At 34.5% G+C, this 22582-nt stretch overlaps 1 protein-coding gene across 2 annotated transcripts in view; it reads right to left on the reverse strand.

Moving 5' to 3' along the window:
• The window catches only part of PTEN (phosphatase and tensin homolog), an 86982-nt gene that overhangs the window by 28033 nt on the left and 36367 nt on the right, over nt 1-22582 (reverse strand). Inside the window, exons 3-4 of one of the 2 annotated variants that reach the window (XM_065894917.1) lie at nt 7876-7920; nt 1373-1416 (exon numbers count right to left, since the gene is read on the reverse strand). In XM_065894917.1, the coding sequence (XP_065750989.1) occupies nt 1373-1416; nt 7876-7920 (89 nt within the window). The remainder of the gene's footprint in view (nt 1-1372; nt 1417-7875; nt 7921-22582) is intronic. The other variant, XM_065894918.1, reaches the window with a different exon arrangement.

Genomic DNA, 22582 nt, shown 5'->3' on the forward strand with positions numbered 1-22582 from the left:
AACAATGGAAAAGACTGCATTTTACACTTCATAGAATAAAAACGTCAAACATGTTATTTTAAAGATGGTCTTGCAAATGTTAGTGTTGTATACACATGACTTTAAAGACACTTACAAAAGAAATTGAGAAAAAAAAAACCCAAGCTATAAAATGTATACAATTGTAGTAAAGTTTATCAAGTGAAGTTTCAGGTCTTTTCACGAGTTATAAGAACTCAAAACTTCTCTGTTCCCTATAGTTAGAGTTGAGGTTTTTAAAAAAATTTTTTCTAGAAATAGGACTTTAAATATATCACTACTAAATTTTATCTTATTGGTTCCACTCTATTAAGATTCTTAAAAATGCCGACTAACATTCAATGTACTTATCTTCTGTGTTATCTAAATATGTGAAAAGTATGTCCTTTATATCTTCAACCAAGTCATTCATAATGTGGTACAAGATACACTCAATTAAGCCTTTGGTGTGACAGAACAGCTCTTCAAGTAGACAATGACTACCATTACAGGGAATCATCAGGACAGCTTTTACTTAGTTATCTGCCCAGCTATACCATCATTCCATCTTCATTTCCCCAGTGGCATACAAAAACATCCAGAAAAACCTGTTAAAGCTAGATAAACCTCGAGTAAAACACTCTTTGACCAGTAAGCAGTAGCCTAAATCCACTAAAAATGAAGCATTCTTAGTAAATCTATCCTGGCTTTCACAGCCATTAGCACTTCTGAATTCTCAAACCAACTGTTTGAAAGTCCATTCTAAATATTTAGGAGGGATATCAATCTGTCAAGGTACCCACTTTCTCTTTTTGACTATCACGGCAGCATCTTGCCAAGCTTCTCAACTCTTCAGGTCTCTCATGGTTCAAAGCGTTCCACAAATACAAATGAAAGTTTCTGTGGGCTCTGAGATAGAATTTACTACACCTGGAGAAGAACACATTTAAATCAACTCCTGCTCTCATCTATCAGCCTCCTCTTATCCATATTTCATTATACCCTTTTCCACCACGCAGGTCATGTTCCTCGATAGGAGTTAAGTTGTTCTTCTTTCTCCCTGTAATCTCTTACTGTTACACCAAATGCATCAAACTGTAGGAATAAACCTCTCTTTATTCTACTGTTTGTCTAGGAATTTCTCCTAATTCTCGGTCTATTCTACAATTTAGTCTTCCTAGTACTACTGGCAGGTTTATATGATACTTGTTTCCAAAAACAATAGCAAAACTAAATTTATTTTTCAAATTTTCTAAGACCATCTTTAAGATAAATATACCACTTAATAATTGAGATTATTCATTATTGGTACGACAGTAAGATTTAGACTGTTGGCTTCAAGTTATCAAACATAATACAGTGTATTTATGCCTACCTCTGCAGTTAAATTTGGCGGTATCATAATGTCTTTCAGCACATCTAAAAGAAAAGTTTAAATGTGATATAAAATTATCTTTTGCACTTGAGAAAAAAGTATATTAGTAGCAAACATTTTCTGAACCTTTATAATGTACCAAGCATTATGTTAAATGTCTTACATTAACTATTGCTTTTAATCTTAAGACTCCTGTGAAGTAGGTACTGTTATTATCCACATTTTACAATTAAGGAAATCAAGGCTGAAAATGTTAAGTATATACAATCAGAGCTTATACGTTTGCTTACAAAACTTATAATGCTACTAATATACAACACTGCAAATTCACTTGCATCTATACCTTCACATTCCCTTTGTGAAAATTATACATGCGAATGGTCTTTATTTTTGATTTCACAAGATATGTGTAAACAACTAACTACTAGCTTCAATTTTATCTCTGCCTTATAATTGAGCATATACAGTTTTCTCAAACTATTACTACAAAAGATGTATGTTAAAAACAGTAAAATTATAAGGGCAAAGGAAAAGTAAATAACTGAATGATGCTAATCTACTCAGACACAACACTTACTACATCTTTTAACCAGATCTTTCTCTCTTTAGAGAAGCCAAAGGTCATCTTTTTCAATAATCTCTCAGGTTATAAGTTTTAATTAAAGTCTGAGAGTAATGAAAGACTAGTAAGTAAAATCAATATAGAATAGAAAAAAGTAATGTTGACTTAGCATTACTTACAGCATGCTAAAATTTGTCTTTTTAATAGTAGTCACGTTTGTTATCATGCACTGGCTGACTCATGATTAATAGGCCATGTTCATAAACATTAATAGGCTCAGAAAGGGATTCCATACATTAGCTTGTGGTCAGCAGCATTCTGGTACGTTCAACTACTAACCAAACCAGATATTTAAAAAATTATTTAAAATAAAAACTTAGCATTTTAAAACAAATAAAGGTCCATAGCCTCTGAATCTACCATTCCAAAATCCCCAAATTTTGAAGCATCTGAAACTTTCTCTTAACTGTATGGCAAACTCAATTGCAGCAGAACTTGATCTGAGTTTATGAGAATGTGTACTCCTTAATTAATAGGAATACACTTACAGCAAAGAGTGAAACATTTTATCCTAGGTACTGTTCCAAATCCCACTGGGGTGTTAGGCAATACAAAATATATGCTTCCATGTTACCTTTCTAAAAACTGAAAAATTCTGAATGCTGAAACATAACTAGCCCAAAGAATTTCACATAAGTGGTTATGGACCTGTGCTTTACATTTAGAAATCCTGAAATATCTGTAGAGTTCATCTATTTTAAACAATTTTTAAACTCAAATCCACATGAAGGTTGGGAATTCCCTGGTGCTCTCACTGCCAAGGACCTGGGTTCAATCTCTGGTCAGGGAACTAAGGTCCAACAAGCCAGGTGGTGTGGCAAAAAAATTTTTTTTTAAATTTAAAAAAATCCGCATGAAGGTTGAACTAATTATAAGCAAACTGCAACCCACTAATTTCTAACTGGTCAGACCTGAAACAAATCAGCTTCTCATAATATTGCTGAAAACAAAGCTTTTCCACTTTAGCATACTATAATTTAGTATATTGAGTTTTGCTAGAAAGAAAATTTATTTAACAATGACATAAGCAAATATACGCATCCTTGCTAAATAATTTCATACTCGCTTTTATTAAAAAAAAAAATGACAGGCAGAAAGAAGAGAACTGACCAAGAAAATAGTAACATTTTACACTTTCTTTGGTACAGGTTAAAGAGGAGAATGGTCAATAGAGAAGAATCCTTAATGGAATATTTTTTAAGGAATCATGTAAAATAGGGCTTATGAGGTGAGGGGAGAGGTATATACCGGGAAACAATTCTAAGAAACTGGTCTCATAAGAGCACAACAAAAAATAAACATTTTGAGTTTCATACAGCTTCAGTTATCTAAAATTCCTGTACGTTTTTAGCAGCTCAAAATGTTTGGCTTGATAAACACTGCTGATAACTGCCTTCATACACTGATTCTCAAATATTATTAAGAGGAAAAAAATGGAGGGAAAGTGAAAATAATGAGCTACTAAATGTCTATTAGATGTGCATACCTTACAAAGTTTCCATATTGTTAAATTCATCCTCACAATCATATAACAGTTAATACTGTCTCCATTTTATGTATGAGAAAGCTAAAATTTAGAAGAGCATTACAAAACTGGCCCCAAACCACGATATGTAAATGGAAGAGCCCAGCACCTCTGATTACAAAAGTCAAACATTTTTCAGTATTGTTCCATATTCCACACATAATAAAAAATATAGAACTTTAAATAACAAATTTTAGTCAAAGTCAGCATTCCAACAAGAGCATTATTTGGCATAAAAGAACCAACAAACAGTGATAATGAAAACATGAAAAAATTGTGAAAATATCTACAGGTATGGATAGGGAGTATGTGAAAACATATACTGCGCCTGGTAGTGATAAAAGTGATTTGGGGAGTGGTTGGTCGGGTAAGAAAGAAGACTCTCTTAATTAAAACCTTCTCTGATGGGGCTTCCCTGGTGGCACAGTGGTTGAGAGTCTGCCTGCTGATGCCGGGGACACGGGTTTGTGCCCCGGTCCAGGAAGATCCCACATGCCGTGGAGCGGTGGGGTCTGTGAGCCATGGCTGCTGAGCCTGCGCGTCCAGAGCCTGTGCTCCGCAACGGGAAAAAGACTCTCTTAATTAAAACCTTCTCTGATGGGGCTTCCCTGGTAATGCAGTGGTTAAGAACCCGTCTGCTAATGCAGGGGACACAGGTTCGATCCCTGGTCCAGGAAGATCCCACATGCTGCGGAGCAGCTAAGCCCAGGCGCCACAACTACTGAGCCTGTGCTCTGGAGCCCAGGAGCCACAACTACTGAGCCTGTGCGCCACAACCACTGAAGCCTTCATGCCTGGAGCCTGTGCTCTGCAGCAGGAGAGGCCACGGCAATGAGAGGCCTGTGCGCCGCAACGAAGAGTAGGCCCCGCTCGCCGCAACTAGAGAAAGCCCACGCACAGCAACGAAAACCCAACGCAGCCAAAAATAAATAAATTTTAAAAATTTTAAAAAACACAAACTTTCTCTGATAACTGCACACACATACACACACACAGAATCCCTTGTAATTTTATGGTATATTAGTGATAAGACAAGTCTTTCAACAAACCAAAATTAAAGATACATGAATGGTAAATGGGATCTGACTAAGACAAGTGTATTTATACTTCCTTATAACTAGAACTCAAAAGATATCTTTTTTAAAATCATCACCTCATATTGGCTTATATAAGACAAGAGAAATAAAGATGCACTGAAAGAGAGCTTTTATGAAGCAGTAGACAGAAAGTGAAGAAAGGGATAAGATTAATACGAAATGCTTCCAGAGAAATGAGACTCATCATAGAATCAGCTAGGCATGTAGGTCTCTTCTTTACTCTCTTCAATGGAGCTATCCCTATCTTACAAAATAAAACTTAATAGATAAAAATTAACAACAGCTGAAGGTTTACCACAAATTGATGCATAGCTGTATGTCAAATAGAATATACCATGAAATATAGTCAACCTTTTAAAAATTAGCATCCAGTGAACATTTAACTTCCTCAAAGGCAAGAACTATAGTATGTCTTTATACCCTATCTCCCCCCTCCTCCCCTTACCCCCACCAGAAGACAGATTACAGAGGAAAATACAAAAATGAAGTACACACACTCGCATAAAACAAACTGATTAATGTACTAAGTAATTCATCAAGTATACCTGAATTTGGTTAATGATATGAGGCTAATTTTGTCCTTTCTTAAAATAACTTACTGAATGCCTGATAATAGAGATATAAAGTTACAGTCAATTATTAGAAAGTCCACATTAAGAACTCTTCTTCACCCACATATGTCATAGTTGCCATAAAAAGTTTAATATACTATTAAATACAGGTATGTCAAGAGCAAATATTTTAAGATCTTTCCATTTACATATGTTTGCAAAGACATACATCACATCTAATTAATATCCTAAAAATAAACAAAATAGAAACATCTGCTACTTATCAGACTCACTTACCCAGAGACAGAAATATAAACAGAGGTAGAAAAGTAAAGAAGACTGAAAACTGACATCAGAAATCAAAACATGCTACAACTTGGTAGTTCTAGAAACTTCTGAAGAAAGTAAAATTGGGGGTGATTAAAACAAACAAAAAAAAAACAGAAAGGGAATACTGGCATCAACAGTGGATGGTCTGCTACCATATGTACCTGTGTGACCCTGTTCAACTCACTTAACTTCTCTAGGCCTCAGATTCCCCATCAGTAAAATGAGAAGGTTGGACTAAACGATCTCTTTCAGGTACTTTCCAGTCTATGATTCCATTAAATGGATGGGGGAATAAGGGAGTTAAAATATGTGCATCAAAAGCTACTCTCAACTAATAATGAGACAGTTCATTAACTTGGGGGTCCGATGTTTGGATATACAAAAACAAATAGGCAATCAACTCTCCAGGCTAGATACCAATGCCAACTTAAACCATAATAACACAAATGACCCACAATACTGACAGTACAAACCTGAGTCCTAAATTCTAGAAGCAGGAAGCCATTGCATACAGGAATGAAAAGAATTTCCTTTCCTTTCTTTGGATATAATGTTAAACTCAAATAAAGTTTTGAAATAAGGCAGAATCTGTCTTTAGTATCTTTCTATCTTTAGTAGAGAGTCTGGGACTCTCTACATGCTCAGTACTAAGAGTCTAAGCCTGAGGTGACTCATTTAGTGGACTCCAGCTTTTGACAGTTCATGTCCTGTTTGGTTTTTTGTTTGAAACTTAACTTCTGAATCCAGTTGTTCAAAAACTACAAAACTTTGTGGTTTTTATTTTCCTCCACAGAAACACTCTGGCACCTGTAACAAGAGTTTTTGTAGGAGAGGTTAATCCAGAAAAGAGAAAGATACACGCACAGATCATTTGTTAAGTTGGAACCCACCTAAACTTAAGTTTCTACAGCACCTTTTACTTTCTTTCATCTTATTACCACTACACCGTACACACACACACACACACACACCATAATCTGACCATAATGGGTTATCTGCCATATTCTAGACAATATTATTGCCAACAAGCTTCTTACACGCCATTCTCTCTGCCTGCACTGCCATTTCCCCTCCTCCTAAGCCTCAGGTCAACCTCTATGATTCTTTTCACCCCAGCTCAAACATGCCATTCTTTATGAAACCTTCCCTACGGGGTGCAATGCACTATTTTGACTGTTGTCTACACAGCTCTCTTCTATACAAGAGTTACCTCTTCTATAATATTTTGTCTACCTTTCACATTAGACTATAATTACCTGAGGAATGGAACTACATCTTATTCACCTCTGCACTAACAAAATGTTGTAGAATGTCTAACATGTAGCAAGCCCTCAATAAATGTTTGCTTCTTTGTTCATCTGAGGAAATCAGTGACAACTTACTAAGAGATACAATACTAGTGTCTACTTCACTCTCAGGTCTTCTGAAGTCTTATCAGAGTACAAAGATCACTAAATTAAAGATAAAAAAGCAACATCCCACAAGCCAATAAGGCACAGAGACCCTTTCATTTTTTTGGTGAATATCTGAAAGCCCACTGAACACAGAAAAAAACCTTGTTCTTACATTTGATAAATAAACTCTACAGAAATTATAACAGTAAATTAGCATACATAACTTTAGATTAAAATTTTTTCCATTGCATAATTTATACATATCACATAGGAAAAATAAAAGCCAGGTAGAAACATAACACATTTTATGCACAATTTGTTTTTTTAATTAGAAAATGGTCAATATTTTGGGAAGGAAAAAATGGTCAAGAGCAAAAATGATAAGATATTTTCTTCACATTTTTCTTTCCTTCTTTTTCTATTTTACACCTCTACTCACAAAGTCAAAAGAAAAAGTGAAAGGTTAAAGATAAGGTCAGCTAGCTGAATCAAGAGGCAATCCTTACATCCCTGCCCCAGACAAGAGAAACCACCCAATTCAACAATTTTAGTTAACTTATTTATTTTATATACAGTTAGAGAATATGCTAATAGCTTTTTCAATCAATTGACCTAGAGACACAGAATAAAATTATGTCTACTCTAGAAGCATCCCTCCATGGAAGATGGCATTAATGCTTTAGCAGAAGCTCTGTGTGAATTACACTTCAAGTTACCACATGGTTATGGGCCCAAAGATGGGCTAGATGCCAAGTCATTTAAAGCAGATCAAGTAACATGAATCTGTGCCAACATTGTTTTACCTCATCACTACACTTTCTAAATGACCTAACAATGCTCTCAATCAGACTTCTTGAACTAATTGTTTTAGGAATACAATTCTGTTAAAATATATCTTTACCTCATTCTAACAAGGAAATAACTTTCACTCAATAGTTATTTTAGAAGATATTTGCAAGCATACAAACAAGAAAACATACTTACAGATTGTATATCTTGTAATGGTTTTTATGCTTTGAATCCAAAAACCTTAAAACAAAACAAACAAACAAAAAGCCACCATTAACAAAAATGAGCTAACATTTGAAATTACATTACTACTATTGAGAAAAACCAAAAGACAGATTCTTCTTTCCTAATCTCAAATATCATTTAAGAAAAATAAATAAACTCCAATAAATAGTCTATCCATGGATTTAAACTAGTAATCAGGTCTTTCTTAAGTAATTATTACATTACACAGATTTATACAATCTGAAGTAAAGCCATAGCTCTTCATAAAATGAATATTTTCATAATCTCTCTTCAGCCTAACATAATGAGATTGAGTATTAAGAAATAACTTCTTTAAAAAGCAGCATTAGCATTTAGCTCAAGTTTACCTAGCTTATACAGTTTTGTGAGAAATAGTCACATGCAATCAAGAAATCTTAAAAATAATCCTGGAAATTCAGCCATCATTTTCTTTCAAACTAAAAACTTTTGATATTTGAAAGATGCAAGTAATAACTATTAGCTCTGTACAAAGTTTATTATTTTCACATACATACTCTCATTTGATGCTCACAAACATCTGAGAGGTAGGTATCAAAGAAATTACAGGACTTGCCCAAGGTCATACAGCTAATACGTCAAAATAATACGTCAAAAGACCAAAGACCTCTCCCCTCAACAATTAGTTAAGAAACTAAACAACAACAATTACAGCCAACACTTACTATATACCAGGCACTATTTTAAATACTTTATGCATACAAATTTGTTTAATCCTGTAAGGTAGGTAATAGAGGGGTTAAAAAAGTATAAGGCTGAGGAAATAGAATAAATAGAAGAACAAATGGAAAACAGAAGAGAAGATTTTAAAAGATCTAAAGTCTAGGAGATTCAACATATGAATAGGCATCCCAGAGAAAAAAACAGAAAACACAGGAGAAGAAATCCAAGATATAATTCAAGAAAAATACCTAAAACTGAAGGCCATGAATTTCCAAACTGAAAGGGTATAATGCATATTCAGCAATATTAAAACAGACCCAAATAAAGGCATACATATCTCACTGAAATTTCTGAATGCTGAAGACATAAACATAAGATCCTAGCTGCATGAGAGGAAACATGTTTCATAAAATGAATCTGGAATCCGAATAACATCATCCTTTTTAATGGCAACACCAGCAGCTAGAAAACAACTGGGCAAAACCTTCTGACTTAAAATTATTCCCAGCCTAGAATTCCATACCAAGATAGACTATAAAACAAGTGCGAGTACATATATAATAAAGGCATTTTAAAATAAGCAAAGACTCAAATAATTTTGCTTTCCACATATTCTCTCTCAGGAAGTTACTACAAGATGTGTTCCACCAAAACAAGGGTGGGAAACCGTGAAAGAAGATGACAAGTTCCAGAAACTGAAGAATCCAACGCATGAGAAGAAAAAGGAGAATCCCCAGAATGAATAGTGAAGGGACATCTCGATTAGACAGTCATACAGCAAGCCTAGAGAACGACTAATCCAGATTAGGGCAGACCAGAAGGTTCCTGGAGAAGATGAAATTGATATAATAAAAAATGTGCTCAAACATATATAGAGATTTATACAACTAGGAGTAAGTTTAGGGATGAATTAAAGTTAAGAATGTAGAAACTAAACGAGAGAGAGAGAAAGAGAGAGAAAAAAGGAGGGAAGAAGGGATGGAGAGAGGGAGAATTGTAAATCCAGGGAAAACAAAATGTGTAGGAAAAACCAGTTATAATATACTATATTGCTTAACTATGAATGACATTTATCTACTCATAATGACATAAAAACCCAATATTGATATAACCAAAATTACAATATGGCCTAAGATTAAGAACTCTTGCCACAGGGCATAGGGAAACAAAGGAAAATAACTACCTTTTTTTTTTTGTGGCAGTGGTTGTTAATAAACCCTATAGAACTATTTGATTTTAGTATTTCATGTGTACAACTTTTTTAAAGTAAATATTTAAGGTATGTGTAATTTTTTATAATTCTTTGCTTTAACCCACTACTTCAACCAACCCAGGACGCACTGATTCTGCTACAGACTTCTACTGAGCTATAAATATATTACAGGAAAAAGTGGTTTGTTACAGACCCTTTCACTCCTGTCTGTTCTACCCTCTTTATCTTCTATATTCCTGTACCTTTTTCTCAATTTTTACTTTTGGATTTTTCTTTAAATTGAGGTAAAAATTTACATACAGTGAAATAGACAGATCTTAGGTGTACAATTCTATAAGTTTTGTAACAACCACTCTAATCAAAATATAGAACACTTCTACCACCCCAGAAAATTCCCTCATGCCCATTTTCAGTCAAGCCCCACCAAGCTCTCAGGTAGCTACTACTATTACCATATATTAGTTTGGCCTTGTTCTTTAATTTCATGTAATTGTAATCATGTAATATGCATTCTTTTTAAACTGATTTCCTTCACTTAATGTTTTTCGAATTTACCCATGTTGTTACATGTATGGATAGTTCATTCTTTTTATTCTGTTATTCCACTGCATGAACATAACACCATTTGTTTATCCATTCTCCTTTGATGGATATCTGGGATGTTTACAGTTTGGGGTTATTATGAATAAAGTGCATAAACATTCTCGTGCAAGTCTTTTGGGGGACATATGCTTTCATTTCCTTGAGTAAATAACAGCTAGGAGTAGATCTGCTGGGTCAAAGAGGAGATAGGGTGGGTGCATATTTAACTCTATAAGAAACTACTGAACAGTTTTCAAAAGCAGCTATACCATTCTACAGTCCTACCAACATTTTAAGAGTTCCAGTTGCTCCACAGTCTCATCAATATTTGGTGTTGTCAGCGTTTTAAAATTCTAGTCCTTCATTTGTTTATTAGCCATTTTTACACTTTCTTCTTTGAAATGTCTGTTTAAGTCACTGGCTCATTTCTTCCCCCAACTGGATTATTTGTCTTTTTTATTATTGATTTATAGGAGTCTTTTATATATTCTGGGTATAAGTCCTTTGTCAGATATTTGCTCCTTGTGTATGACTTGCCTTTTCATTTCCTTAATATTGTGCTTTGAAAATCAACAAATTAAAATTTTGATAAAATCCAATATATCAAATTTTTCTTTTGTTTAGAACTTTGCATCCTCTCTGAGAAGTCTTTCCCTACACATAAAGAATTCATAAAGATATTCTCTATGTTTTGTTCTAGAAGCTTTATACATACTTTTAGACTTTTCTCAGTTTCTATTTTAATTTGGTTGGAAATTTAGGTAAATATTATGGGTAATTAGAATAACCAAAACATAGACAAATGATTTGGAGGACAGTGATCATAAAATTTAATAAACAACAACTCATTGCTACCTGCCATATCTTCCACCATAGGTTTCTTCTGAGAGAAAATGAATAAGTAAAAAATGGTCTACAAAATACAATTTTCTCACGGAAAGCCTACAGTGTAAATGTGAGCGGGGGGGGTAAAAGGTATTTTGGAGGATTAACAGTTCATTTTTAGTTCATTCTGAGTCTGGTAACTATGTTTTGAATCTAAATACATAAACCAATACTATATTAATAGGTATGTACACATCCCATTGCCCATCTCCAAGGAATACTATTCACATGTGGCAGCCCTTCGTACACTTGAACTGGAGTCTAAAGGACTGACAGAACACATACCAAAATGATCACAGTGGCTATCCTGGGTTTTCAGGGAAAGATGGAGGCTTTCATGATTTACTTTCAACAATTTACTTCTACAATTTTGTTGTTAAAACATAAGCACATACTACTTTCAAAAGAAAAAAGTTTTCTGTCCTAATGTATTTTCCCAAAAAAGTAAGAACTGATGAAATTATATCACACTATGTTTTACCTCCAAAAAGTGAGCTTCATTAAAAGTCTAGGTTCTTTTAAACAGTATTTTTTAGTTTACATAAAATTAATATTTTCATATACTATTTTTAAAGTAGAAAAAACAAGGATCAAAGCTTTTTTCAATGTGATAACAGTCCTCCTTGAGAAATAATTAGTTTTAATGATTCATGCAATTCCTATTTATAAAGACTCATGAGGTTTTTCTTAATTATATTTTCATTCATACTGAGCCTGTCCTGAGGATGTTAAAAAAAAGAAATTATTGGCACACACTGTATGCCAAAATCACAAATCTAACATCAGTGAGAAACGATGTCAACAAAACAGAAACAATTCATTAAAATGCTGGTAACGTGTTATCTCTTTAAATCCCTCCTAGAGGCTCCAGCCATGGAAAGCCTATTCTTCAATTTCATCAGCACACTTCATATGTTACTTTAGCTAGGTGTCTACAATGTATATTCAAAGCCAACTTTTATCCTCTTTTAACTTTCAAGTATTATTTATTATGGGCACAACTGCTAAGAATTTTTGCTTCCCAATCCTTTATTTTCCTACATTCCATTCAGGAAGTACTAAAGGCTTCCTAAATAAACAGCCTCATTTGATGCCTTATAACACACATTTAAAAATAAAATCACTTCACTTCTAGAAAAGAAAAGTATCTATTAGGGTAACCTTTCATTAAATTAAATATCCCACAAAATAATACTGATTGACCTAGTAAAATGGAAATACATTAGAGATGGTAAATAGGTGTCAAACTAGTAGTGGCTTGTTGAGGGGCAATGTTAAGGCTATTAAGACAGGTTGGAGACTGGGAAAGAATATCTGCCATTAGTGAAGGAGAGAGAATAAAATAAAAATTTTCACTTTATTTGCCATTTCTAGAGAACATCAATACAAATATATGGGTAAAATTCAGTAAAAAGCAAAATTTGAACATTATAAATTATTATACAGTAGCAAAGTTATTGTAACCAGATTAAAGTTCTATTATGAATAGGCCTTAAATAACTTTGTTCTAAAAATCTTTTTTTATACTGGCATTCAATATAAAGGGGCCATCTCTTAAAATTTTTCTTACAGGAGCATGTATATACTTTTGACCATTAAAGAGTATCTGGTACAGGAGTTTTCCTCTTGTAAATAACTGTAAAACTGGGCAAAATGTATGAGGCACTAAACAAAAGGTAGCATAGGCTTATGATCCTTAGGGAAAAAGAAACATGAGGTTACCCCATGGCTGCCTTGTTTTCAGGTTGGAGACTCTTTTCTGACACAGCAGAAGGAAGTAGCACAAATGGAACAAAGGTTTCACTGAGGTATACAGGCAGAGATTGGAGTTGGGTGGTAAAGCAGCTAGAGTTTGTGGAAGAGGGTAGCAGAAAAAGGAGGATGAACAGACAGAGGGACTTCGAAGTGTGTATGGAAATTCACCTCAGGGCCTTGGCCATGGGTTGGGCTGCATGTGTGCAGAATCTGGAAGCATAATGGAGATGACACCAGAGATAGCACAGCTCTAGTAGAAGGAGCTCTGGTCCAGCCAGAGTGGAGAGACCTCACTGAGGAACTCACGTATTCAGCTGAGAACCCAGAAAGGCCACACGTTAGGAGTAAGGATCATGCCCTGAACAAAAGACAAAACTAAAATAGGCCTGCCTTAACAAAGCAAACCAAACCTGATAATACAAGAAGATTAACCATTAATTTAAATGCCTGCCAAAATGAAACTCAGCACCCTTAAATTAACATTCAGACTCCCTACAACATATCACCCACAACATTCATCATACAATTAAAACTTATTAGACATGCAAAGCAGGAAAACATGACCTACGACCAAGGAAAAAAAAAGCAGTCTGTGGAAACCAACACCAAGACAAACCAGATGTTAGAATTAGCAGACACGGACTTTGAAGCAGCTATTATAAATATATATGGGAATGTAAAGGAAAATGATTATAGCAAATGACAAGACAAATCTCAGCAAAGACACAGAGACTATAAAAGACAGAAATTCTGGGTCTCAAAAGTACAGTATCTGAAAAGAAAAAAATCTACTTGCATGGTCTTAATGGAAGACTGGGAACTGCAGAAGAAAGATGTGGCAGATTGCATTTTCTAAGAATGACTACATCTCCCATCCCACATGCTCTTCATACAACATAACCTTAACACTGTTCCCATCAAGTGATGGGGTCTATGGTCCCTCCCCCTTGAACTTGGGCACACCTTTGTGACTGCCTCAACCAACACAGTATGGGCAGAAGTGACATAAAGCTATTTCTAAGGCTAGGGCATAAAAATGCCATGCACTTTTACCCATGCACTTCATTCTTAACAAGCTGCCATGCTATGAGGAAGCCCAAACTAGCCTACATGGAAAGGCCAAGTATAGGGGTTCTGGCCAACAGCCCAACTAAAGACCCAGATAAGGACTGCATTTACCAGACATGTGAGTGAAAACACCTTCAGATGATTCAGCCCCCAACGTGCCAACTCATCTCCAGTCACTGAGTCTTCCCAACTAAGGCCCCAGACACTGTGGAGCAGAAACAAGCCACCTCCACCATGCCTTGTCTGAATTCCTGACTCACTTAATCTGTGAGTATAAAATAAATAAATGGTCTATGCTATTCATGTTTAGAGGTGGTTTGTTATGCATAAATATTAGCTGGAAAATAAAGATATGAATTTGACCAAAGATTAGTAGTAATTATCTAACCTGAAGAACAGAAGAAAGAAATTGAAAAAAATTTTAAAGACATCACAGCCGGAAATTTCCCACCCATGGTGTAAAACATTAACTTAGAGATACTAGAAGCTCAATAAACTTCAAGTAAGACAAATATAAAAAGAACCACACTATGCATATCATGATCAAAACCACTGAAAACCAAAGACAAACGGAAAAAAACAAAAGGAGTCAAAGAAAAAGACACATTATGTATAGGAGAATACCAGTCTGAATAATGGCTGACTTCTCATCACATCTAATGAAGTGCTGAAAAGCAAAAAAAAAAAAAAGCCATCCCAGAAGTCTATATCCAGCAAAATGCCCTTCAAAAACAATCAACAGAAGCTGAGAGGATCTGTCGCCAGCAGACTTGCCCACAGGCTGAAGGGAACTAATTCCAGATGAAAAGTGAGTCTACAGAAAGAAACAAAAAGCATCAGAAATAGTAAATATAGGAATAAATATAAAAGGACATCTTTTTCTTCTCTTGATTCCACTGAAAGACAACTGACTGTTTAAAGCAAATAAAATAACACTGTATTCTGGGGTTTATTACATACATAGATATAAAATCATACCAAAAAATTGAGGCAAGCAGAATTTTACTGTTGTAGGGCTCTTATATTTTAATGGGAACTGTAATAAGCTAAGAATGTGTTCAATAATACCTAGAACAAACTCTAAATATATATACATTTATACATACAAATAAAAAGTCAATAGAAGAATTTAAATTGAATACCTGAAAATATTCTATTAACCCCAAAAAGGACAGAAAAAGAGGAATGGAGAGAATGAGAGTGAAACAGGAATGAATGAACAACTAAACACAAATAGAAAGATGTTGGTCTTAAATAAAACATATTAATCATTATATTAAATATAAATGGACTAAACACTCCAATTAAGCAAGTTGGTGATTGGGGATTTCCTTGATGGCTCATTGTTAAGAATCCGCCTGCCAGTGCAGGGGACACAGGTTCAATCCCTGGTCCGGGAAGAACCCACATGCCGTGGAGAAACTAAGCCCGTGCACCACAACTACTGAGCCTGCGCTCTAGAGCCCGCGAGCCACAACTACTGAGCCTGCGAGTCACAGCTACTGAAGCCTGCACACCTAGAGCCCATGCTCCACAACAAGATAAGCCACCGCAATGAGAAGCTCGCACACCACAATGAAGAGCAGCTCCCACTCGCTGCAACTAGAGAAAGCCTGCACGCAGCAACAAAGACCCAACTCAGCCAAAAAAAAAAAGTCAGTGATTACAAAGCAAGTTCAAAACTGACCTTCATATTTCTTCATGAAATATAGTACATATAAATGTTTACATATACTTGCTACACAAGTTGTCACACTCTACAAATATACTATGCAATGCTCAACTCTGAAGAAGCAAGACAAGATTACATAAATCAAATGCAAAACTCAATCTAGATGCTCTATACATTAACACCATGCTACTGAACTCATTGTAGTAGAGGAGAAAAAATCTAGGTTGCAAGATAAGCTTTATACTGACTCTTAGAAGGCATAAGAAACTCAGTTATTACTTTGAAGTTACTGGTGGTCCAGAGTCTAACCCTCTACCTTTCAGGGTTAGACTTGATCCTGTTAGTATATTGAGTGGGTTTCCCCCCCCCTCCCCAGGGACAAATTAAAACCCATATCATATGACTGATGTATAAATATCACAATGATCATAATGGCAATATACTAATTTATTGAAAAATCCAACTGCCATAAGAACTAAATTATTCATATCTTTATGACCATATCTCACCATAAGCAGACCTGAGAATTGAAATCAGAATGTTGCTGAATAAATGTGTAATCAAACAAGAGAAGTTAGTTAAATGAAGCAATTTTTAATAGACTAAGATATTCTGATATTTCCATCTCCACAAAAGGAATGGTTTTGCCAAAAATATCTAAAGTTTATTGGCTAAAGCTTCCTTTCTCTTGGCAGTGCTTTTTCCATGTTTCAATAGCTAACCAATCCTTCTTTTCACCGAAAGGCTTTATGTTGACAAACTAAATATACTCCACTGCATTAAACTGAAGTCTTACTGTAAGGCCTGAGAGTCATTCTGTTTTTTAAAGGTGAACTGGTATATTTCTGCTTGGTGCCAGTACTTACCGATATTAAGGTCTATATTATTAGAGCTGGGAACTGATAAAAATTCATCCAACAAATATTTATTGAACACCTGCAATGTGACAAGCACTACTGTGGATACATTGGTAACAAAACTCCAAGTAGGAACAACCACAATCATAATAACAATTGCTCCTAGCAGCTTGAGAAAACCCCATCAGCAAACCCCCTTTCAAGGTATCCCATTCAGAAAATAGCCTAAGAACACTAGATAGCTCTTACTAATTCAGAAATAGGCTAAAAAGAAAAATAATTACTTATTTGCTACATTTTTCTGTAGGTGAGTCACTATTTGGTAACCATTTTTAATTCATCTGCTGTATCCATGTTGAATCAACATTTGCCCTTAGAACCCTAATATACCTACAATTACTACTGCTACTAATAAAACATGAAATTGGATTGTTGTTTTTCTTTTTAACACATAAATTATATCTGCCTTAATCCCATTAACACAGGCAAACTGCAAATATTCTAGCCCTTGACTATTTTCTTCTAGTCATCTTCAGGTTGTCAGAATTAAAATCAGTCATATATCGGACACAAGGAAAGTACCTTGTTGAAAATGTACTTTTCACTCTTGCCTGCGCAGTAGTACTTTCTCCTACATTATCTCAAGTTAAATAGAAGAGCAAAAATAAGAGCTTTATATTATATTCAGGTGAAAGGTAGTAATCCCCAGAACTAAAGAAAATCTATTCTATCTAAAGAGGTATAAAATTAGAAGGAAAAGAAATAAACAGTGTGGTAAGTAATCTATAACCCACTGAAAAAAATTCAGAAGGCTATTAAAAATATTATGAATAAGAAACCACCAAACATTTCGCTGAAGAAGTTGTATCATTTTGTGCTTTTACATGGATGAGAGTTCAAGTTGATCTACATCCTTGCCAACCCATTAGCCCTTTAAGTTTTAGCCATCCCATTAAATATGAAATAGGATCTCACTGCATTTTAATTTTCATTTTCCTGATGATTGAGTTTGAATTTTTCATATGCTTATTGATCATTTATAAATCTTCTTTTAAAAAGTTTCTGTTCAGATCTTTTGCCTTTTACGGGGTTGTCCTCTTATGAATTTGTAACAGCATCTTTATACTGTGTTGAATTCAATCCTTTGTCAGATATATGCACTGCAAATATTCCTCCCAGACTGTGGCTGCTTTTTTATTCACTAATGGTGTCTTTCAAAAAATAGAAGTATTTAATGTTGACAAAGTTCACTTTGTCAACTTTTTCTTATACGGTTAATTTTGTATGTACTAAGAAATCTTTGACTAAACAAAAAGTCACAAAGATTTTCTTCTTTGGTGTTTTTATCTAGAAGTTTTATAGTTTTACATTTTTTTTTATGTTTCCATCTATAATCCATTTTACGTTAATTTATGTGTACAGGCATACCTCAGAGATATTTTGAGTTTGGTTCTAGACGACTACAATAAAGCAGATATAGCAACAAAGCAAATCACATGAAATTTCTGGTATCCCAGTGCATATATAAAAGTTATGTTTGGGGCTTCCCTGGTGGCTTAGTGGTTGAGAGTCCGCCTGCCAATGCAGGGAACACGGGTTCGTGCCCCGTTCGGGAAGATCCCACATGCCGCGGAGCGGCTGGGCCCGTGAGCTGTGGCCGCTGAGCCTACACGTCCGGAGCCTGTGCTCTGCAACGGGAGAAGCCACAACAGTGAGAGGCCCGCATACCGCAAAAAAAAAAAAAAAAAGTTATGTTTGCACTACACTATAGTCTATTAAGTGTGCAATAACAGCATTATGTCTAAAAAAACAATGTACCTACCTTAACTTAAAAATACCTTATTGCTAAAAAATGCTAAACATCACTTGACAACTCAGGGCTGCCATAAACCTTCAATTTGTAAAAAAAAAAAAAAAAAAATGCAGCATTTGTGAAGTGCAATAAAGTGAAGCATAACAAAATGAGGTATGCCTGTATGATGAGAAAGGCTCATTTTACTTTTCATACTGACTTACAGTTGTTCCAGCTTCATCTGTTAATAAGCCTTTGTCAATTAATGTATATGTGAGTTTTTCTGGAATCTCTATTTTGCTCCATTGATTTACATTATATGACCCAGCAATTCTACTCATGGGTAGCCAACAGAAATGAAAATATAGGTCCACAAAAGTCTTGTCCATGAATACTCACAGCGGCTTTGTTCATAATAGACCCAAACTGAAAACAACCTGAATATCCATCACAGGGGAATGGATAAATAAATTATATCATATCCATAAAATGGAATACCACTCAGCAATAAAAAGAACCAAATTACTAATAAAAGCAACAACAGGGATGAATTTCAAAACTATTATGCTAAAAGAAAGAAGCCAGACACAAAACAGTACATACTATATGACTACATTTATATAAAATTCTAGAACAGGCAAAACTTATCTACAGTGAGAGAAGACAAATTTAGAGATCGCCTGGAACCAGGGCTGAGGACTGATTGCAAAGGGGCATTAAGAAGCTTTTTATGGTAATAGAAATGTTCTAAATCTTGATTGTGGTGATGTTTACATAGGCATATATATGTCAAAACTCAGTGAAGTGTACACTTAAAAAAGGTACATGTTGCATATAAATTATACCTTAAAAAATTGGTTTTTAAGAGTAATATGATTATAAGCATCAATTTATAAAAGGCAACCCACCTCAAAAAATCTCAAATTTATTTTGATTAATAGCAGACATAGCAATAGAAGGAGCACATCATCTTCAGGTATTAGAACTTTTTAGAATGAAAAGCAAAATGGCACTGTCTAGAATAGTAGTCCAATAGAACTTTCCACAATGATGGAAATGTTCTATATCTGTGCTGTCCAACACAGTAGACACTAGCCACGTGTAGCTACTGAGCACTTGAAATGTGACTGGTGCAAAGGAAAATGAATGAGTAAATTTATTTTTAATGAATGTAAATTTAACCATAATTAGCTACATGTGGCTAGTGGCTACCATATTGGATAGCATAAGTCTAAAAGATGTATCTATGAAAAAATCCACTGGAATACAATGCACATGCTTCTTAGAAAGGAAACAGAAATGGGTATATTCTTGGGATAGAGAATAAAATTGAAACAGAAGAAAGATACAGTAATAACTGGGGACTTCACAACTGTCAAAATATCCACTGAAAAAGGTATTTTCAACTATATGCAATTTTCTAACAAATTCTTGGTATTTTTTTTATTAATTTTCTTTTATCAGTAGACTAATAAAGAAGGGAACTACAATTTGGACACAGTTCTAACCAAGAATGAGGAACAAGTTTGAGTGGAAATGCCAGGAAACAGGGAGAAAGTGTTCATATAATTTTAGAATTTACGTCAGACAAGGAAGGAAATACTGGCATAGTTAGATATGATACAGATCAGTAAAACGGATTTCAAAAGCTTCATTTAAATAACAGGCTATGAATTCATAACTCAATATCTAAAAGGAAAGACCACAGAGAGGCTTTAAAAACTAAAATTCTGTATAAACAATTACAAATCACTCTAGTTTAAAAAAGACAAGAGGAAAAACAGAAATTATCTAAGACCAATAAACATAGCTGCAGAGAATTTACCCACAACGTTATTTTAAAAATAAACAAACAAATAAATACATATCGCCAGAAAAAAGGAGGGAAATAGTTATAGATGAACATAAAAGAGTAGCATATATAAAGGAACATAAAAATGGAAAAGACAAAAGAAAAGGCTTAGAGTGCGGGGCAATGTTTAGACTAAAAAAAGAACAATAAATAAGGTAGAATTCCATGAGTTAGACAGCTGTATAATGCTAGAGGTAGAAAAAAAGCAGGAACTCCTAAATCTCCTTTTCACTTCTATCTTCTCTGTCCAAGAGAATATTGCTGTGATTCAATAACTCAAGAGTGATTGGTACATGATGTTTCTCTGGATTAAAAGCATTTTTTATTTGCAATTTAAGCAAGGCTATCTCTTAAAGAACATTTCTTAACAAACAGCTATCAACAAAAATCTCTGATATTCCATGATTATACATATTAGTAGAGAAGACAGTTAACAATAAATAATTCAAACAGAAATAATCCACTAAGCTCTTTATCACTGCTTCATCTGAATCTTGTAGTTGTAAAATTCAAATGGCAAGAGTGGCATAGCATTATAAAAATGGTCTGAAGAAACGGTACCACTAATTTGCTAATTTTCAAAAAGTTCATAAAAATCATTAAGAAAAATAATAACAATAGGGTGGTATACACAAACAAACCAAGGAAAAATCTGTTAAGACCAATAAAGATCACCAAGTTGTTTAACCTCGAAAAGAAATGCAATCAAAAATCAAATTACAACAAATAGTAAAATGTTTTAAGTTTCATAATATTCAGTTCACCAAGACTGTGAGAGGGGAAAGACTCATACATGTTGGTGAGAATATAAAATGATACCATTTTTTAGTTTAAACCATGGACCCACTGCAAAGAATTTACCTTAAGGATTATAAGTACTTGCAAAAGGACACCAAGATAAATGTGTGAAGCTTTTCATTAGAGCACTGTTTTCAATAGCAATAACTGGAAATACCCTAAAAAATGTATCTGGGCAGGCTGTTTATTATGGTATGATCATAAAATGGAATAAAAGACAACCAATAAAATAATCAATTATATCTCCACACCAATATGGAAAATTCCTAAGTACATTAAATGAAAAAAGAATATGCAGTATGTTCTCATTTGTAATTCTTTAAAAAGTGAGTATAAGATGAAAACAATTTTTTAAAGAATATGTGAAACTTTTAATTGGAGATATCTTTGGGAAGGGGGTCTGAGGACGGGACGTGTAAAAGAGGAGAAATCTGTAGGGGATATTTGCCATCTCTAGGCTGCTGAGCATCCAAAACCATTCCATTTTGGAGAATTTCAAGAGATGAGAAGCAAATATACCCTTGCCCATCTTGCTCGCATCACATGTACGTCTAAGATCAGTTATGTCCTCGTGTTCTGAACACTGAATCCCGGTAGTAAGAGCAAGGTACGGAGGAGTCAGAGATTATTCAGAGAGATCTCCAGAGGAACTTAAAGTTTATGAGCACAGCCACCAATATCCAGTCATGGTGGCAGTATCTGGGACAGCAAATATCCAAGCAGCAATGTCCTCAGCATAGGATACTCTTATTATAACCTCTTGACTATGCCCTGCTTCTCTTAGCTTCTGAAAATCTTCAAAGTCTGGTTCTCTAGCTATGAGCTATCTAATATTTTTCAAAAAATTGTCTTCTAATTAGAGTTACTTTTTGTCATGTGCAACTAAGAACCCTGACTTCTTTATTTTATTTTCCTATAGTTTTCTTTTCTTTTTTTTTAAATGAGGGTTGGTGAAATCATACACATACTTTTTTGTGTGCTCCCTTTAATATTTGAACTTTACTGTAATTTCTTATCTAGCACTGTGGGCAACAATGAGACAGGCAGGAGAATAAACAATCTATTTAAAAGAAAACATCACAGCATTTTTTTTTTTAAAGGAGGGAGGGTAAGTTCTCTCAAAGAACTTGAATATTACTTAGGGAAACATTCAGCATGACTGTCCCTCCCACTTCCTCCTCTCTCCTCCCAAGGATTTCATGCCCACAATTGGCTCACTGCCTTATAAGTCTGATACAATGGAAAGGCGGAAAAAAGCAAGAAAACAGCACTTTCCAAAGGGAAATGGGAAAATTTAACTGTGGATACTTGGAAAGTTGAGAATAAGAACTTAGAGAAGAGCAGAGAGGTAATACCCTCAAAACTTAAAAAATTTTGAATTCAAATCCCTCTAATTTCTATACCTTATTTCAAATAATTTCAGATATATATAAAATCTGAATTCATTAAAGACAGTTGTGAGAATAAACACTGTCTTATTTTTTAAGTCTTTCCTTTCCTC

The sequence above is a fragment of the Phocoena phocoena genome, chromosome 16, assembly GCF_963924675.1.
Source record: "Phocoena phocoena chromosome 16, mPhoPho1.1, whole genome shotgun sequence".
Classification (NCBI taxonomy): Eukaryota; Metazoa; Chordata; class Mammalia; order Artiodactyla; family Phocoenidae; genus Phocoena; species Phocoena phocoena.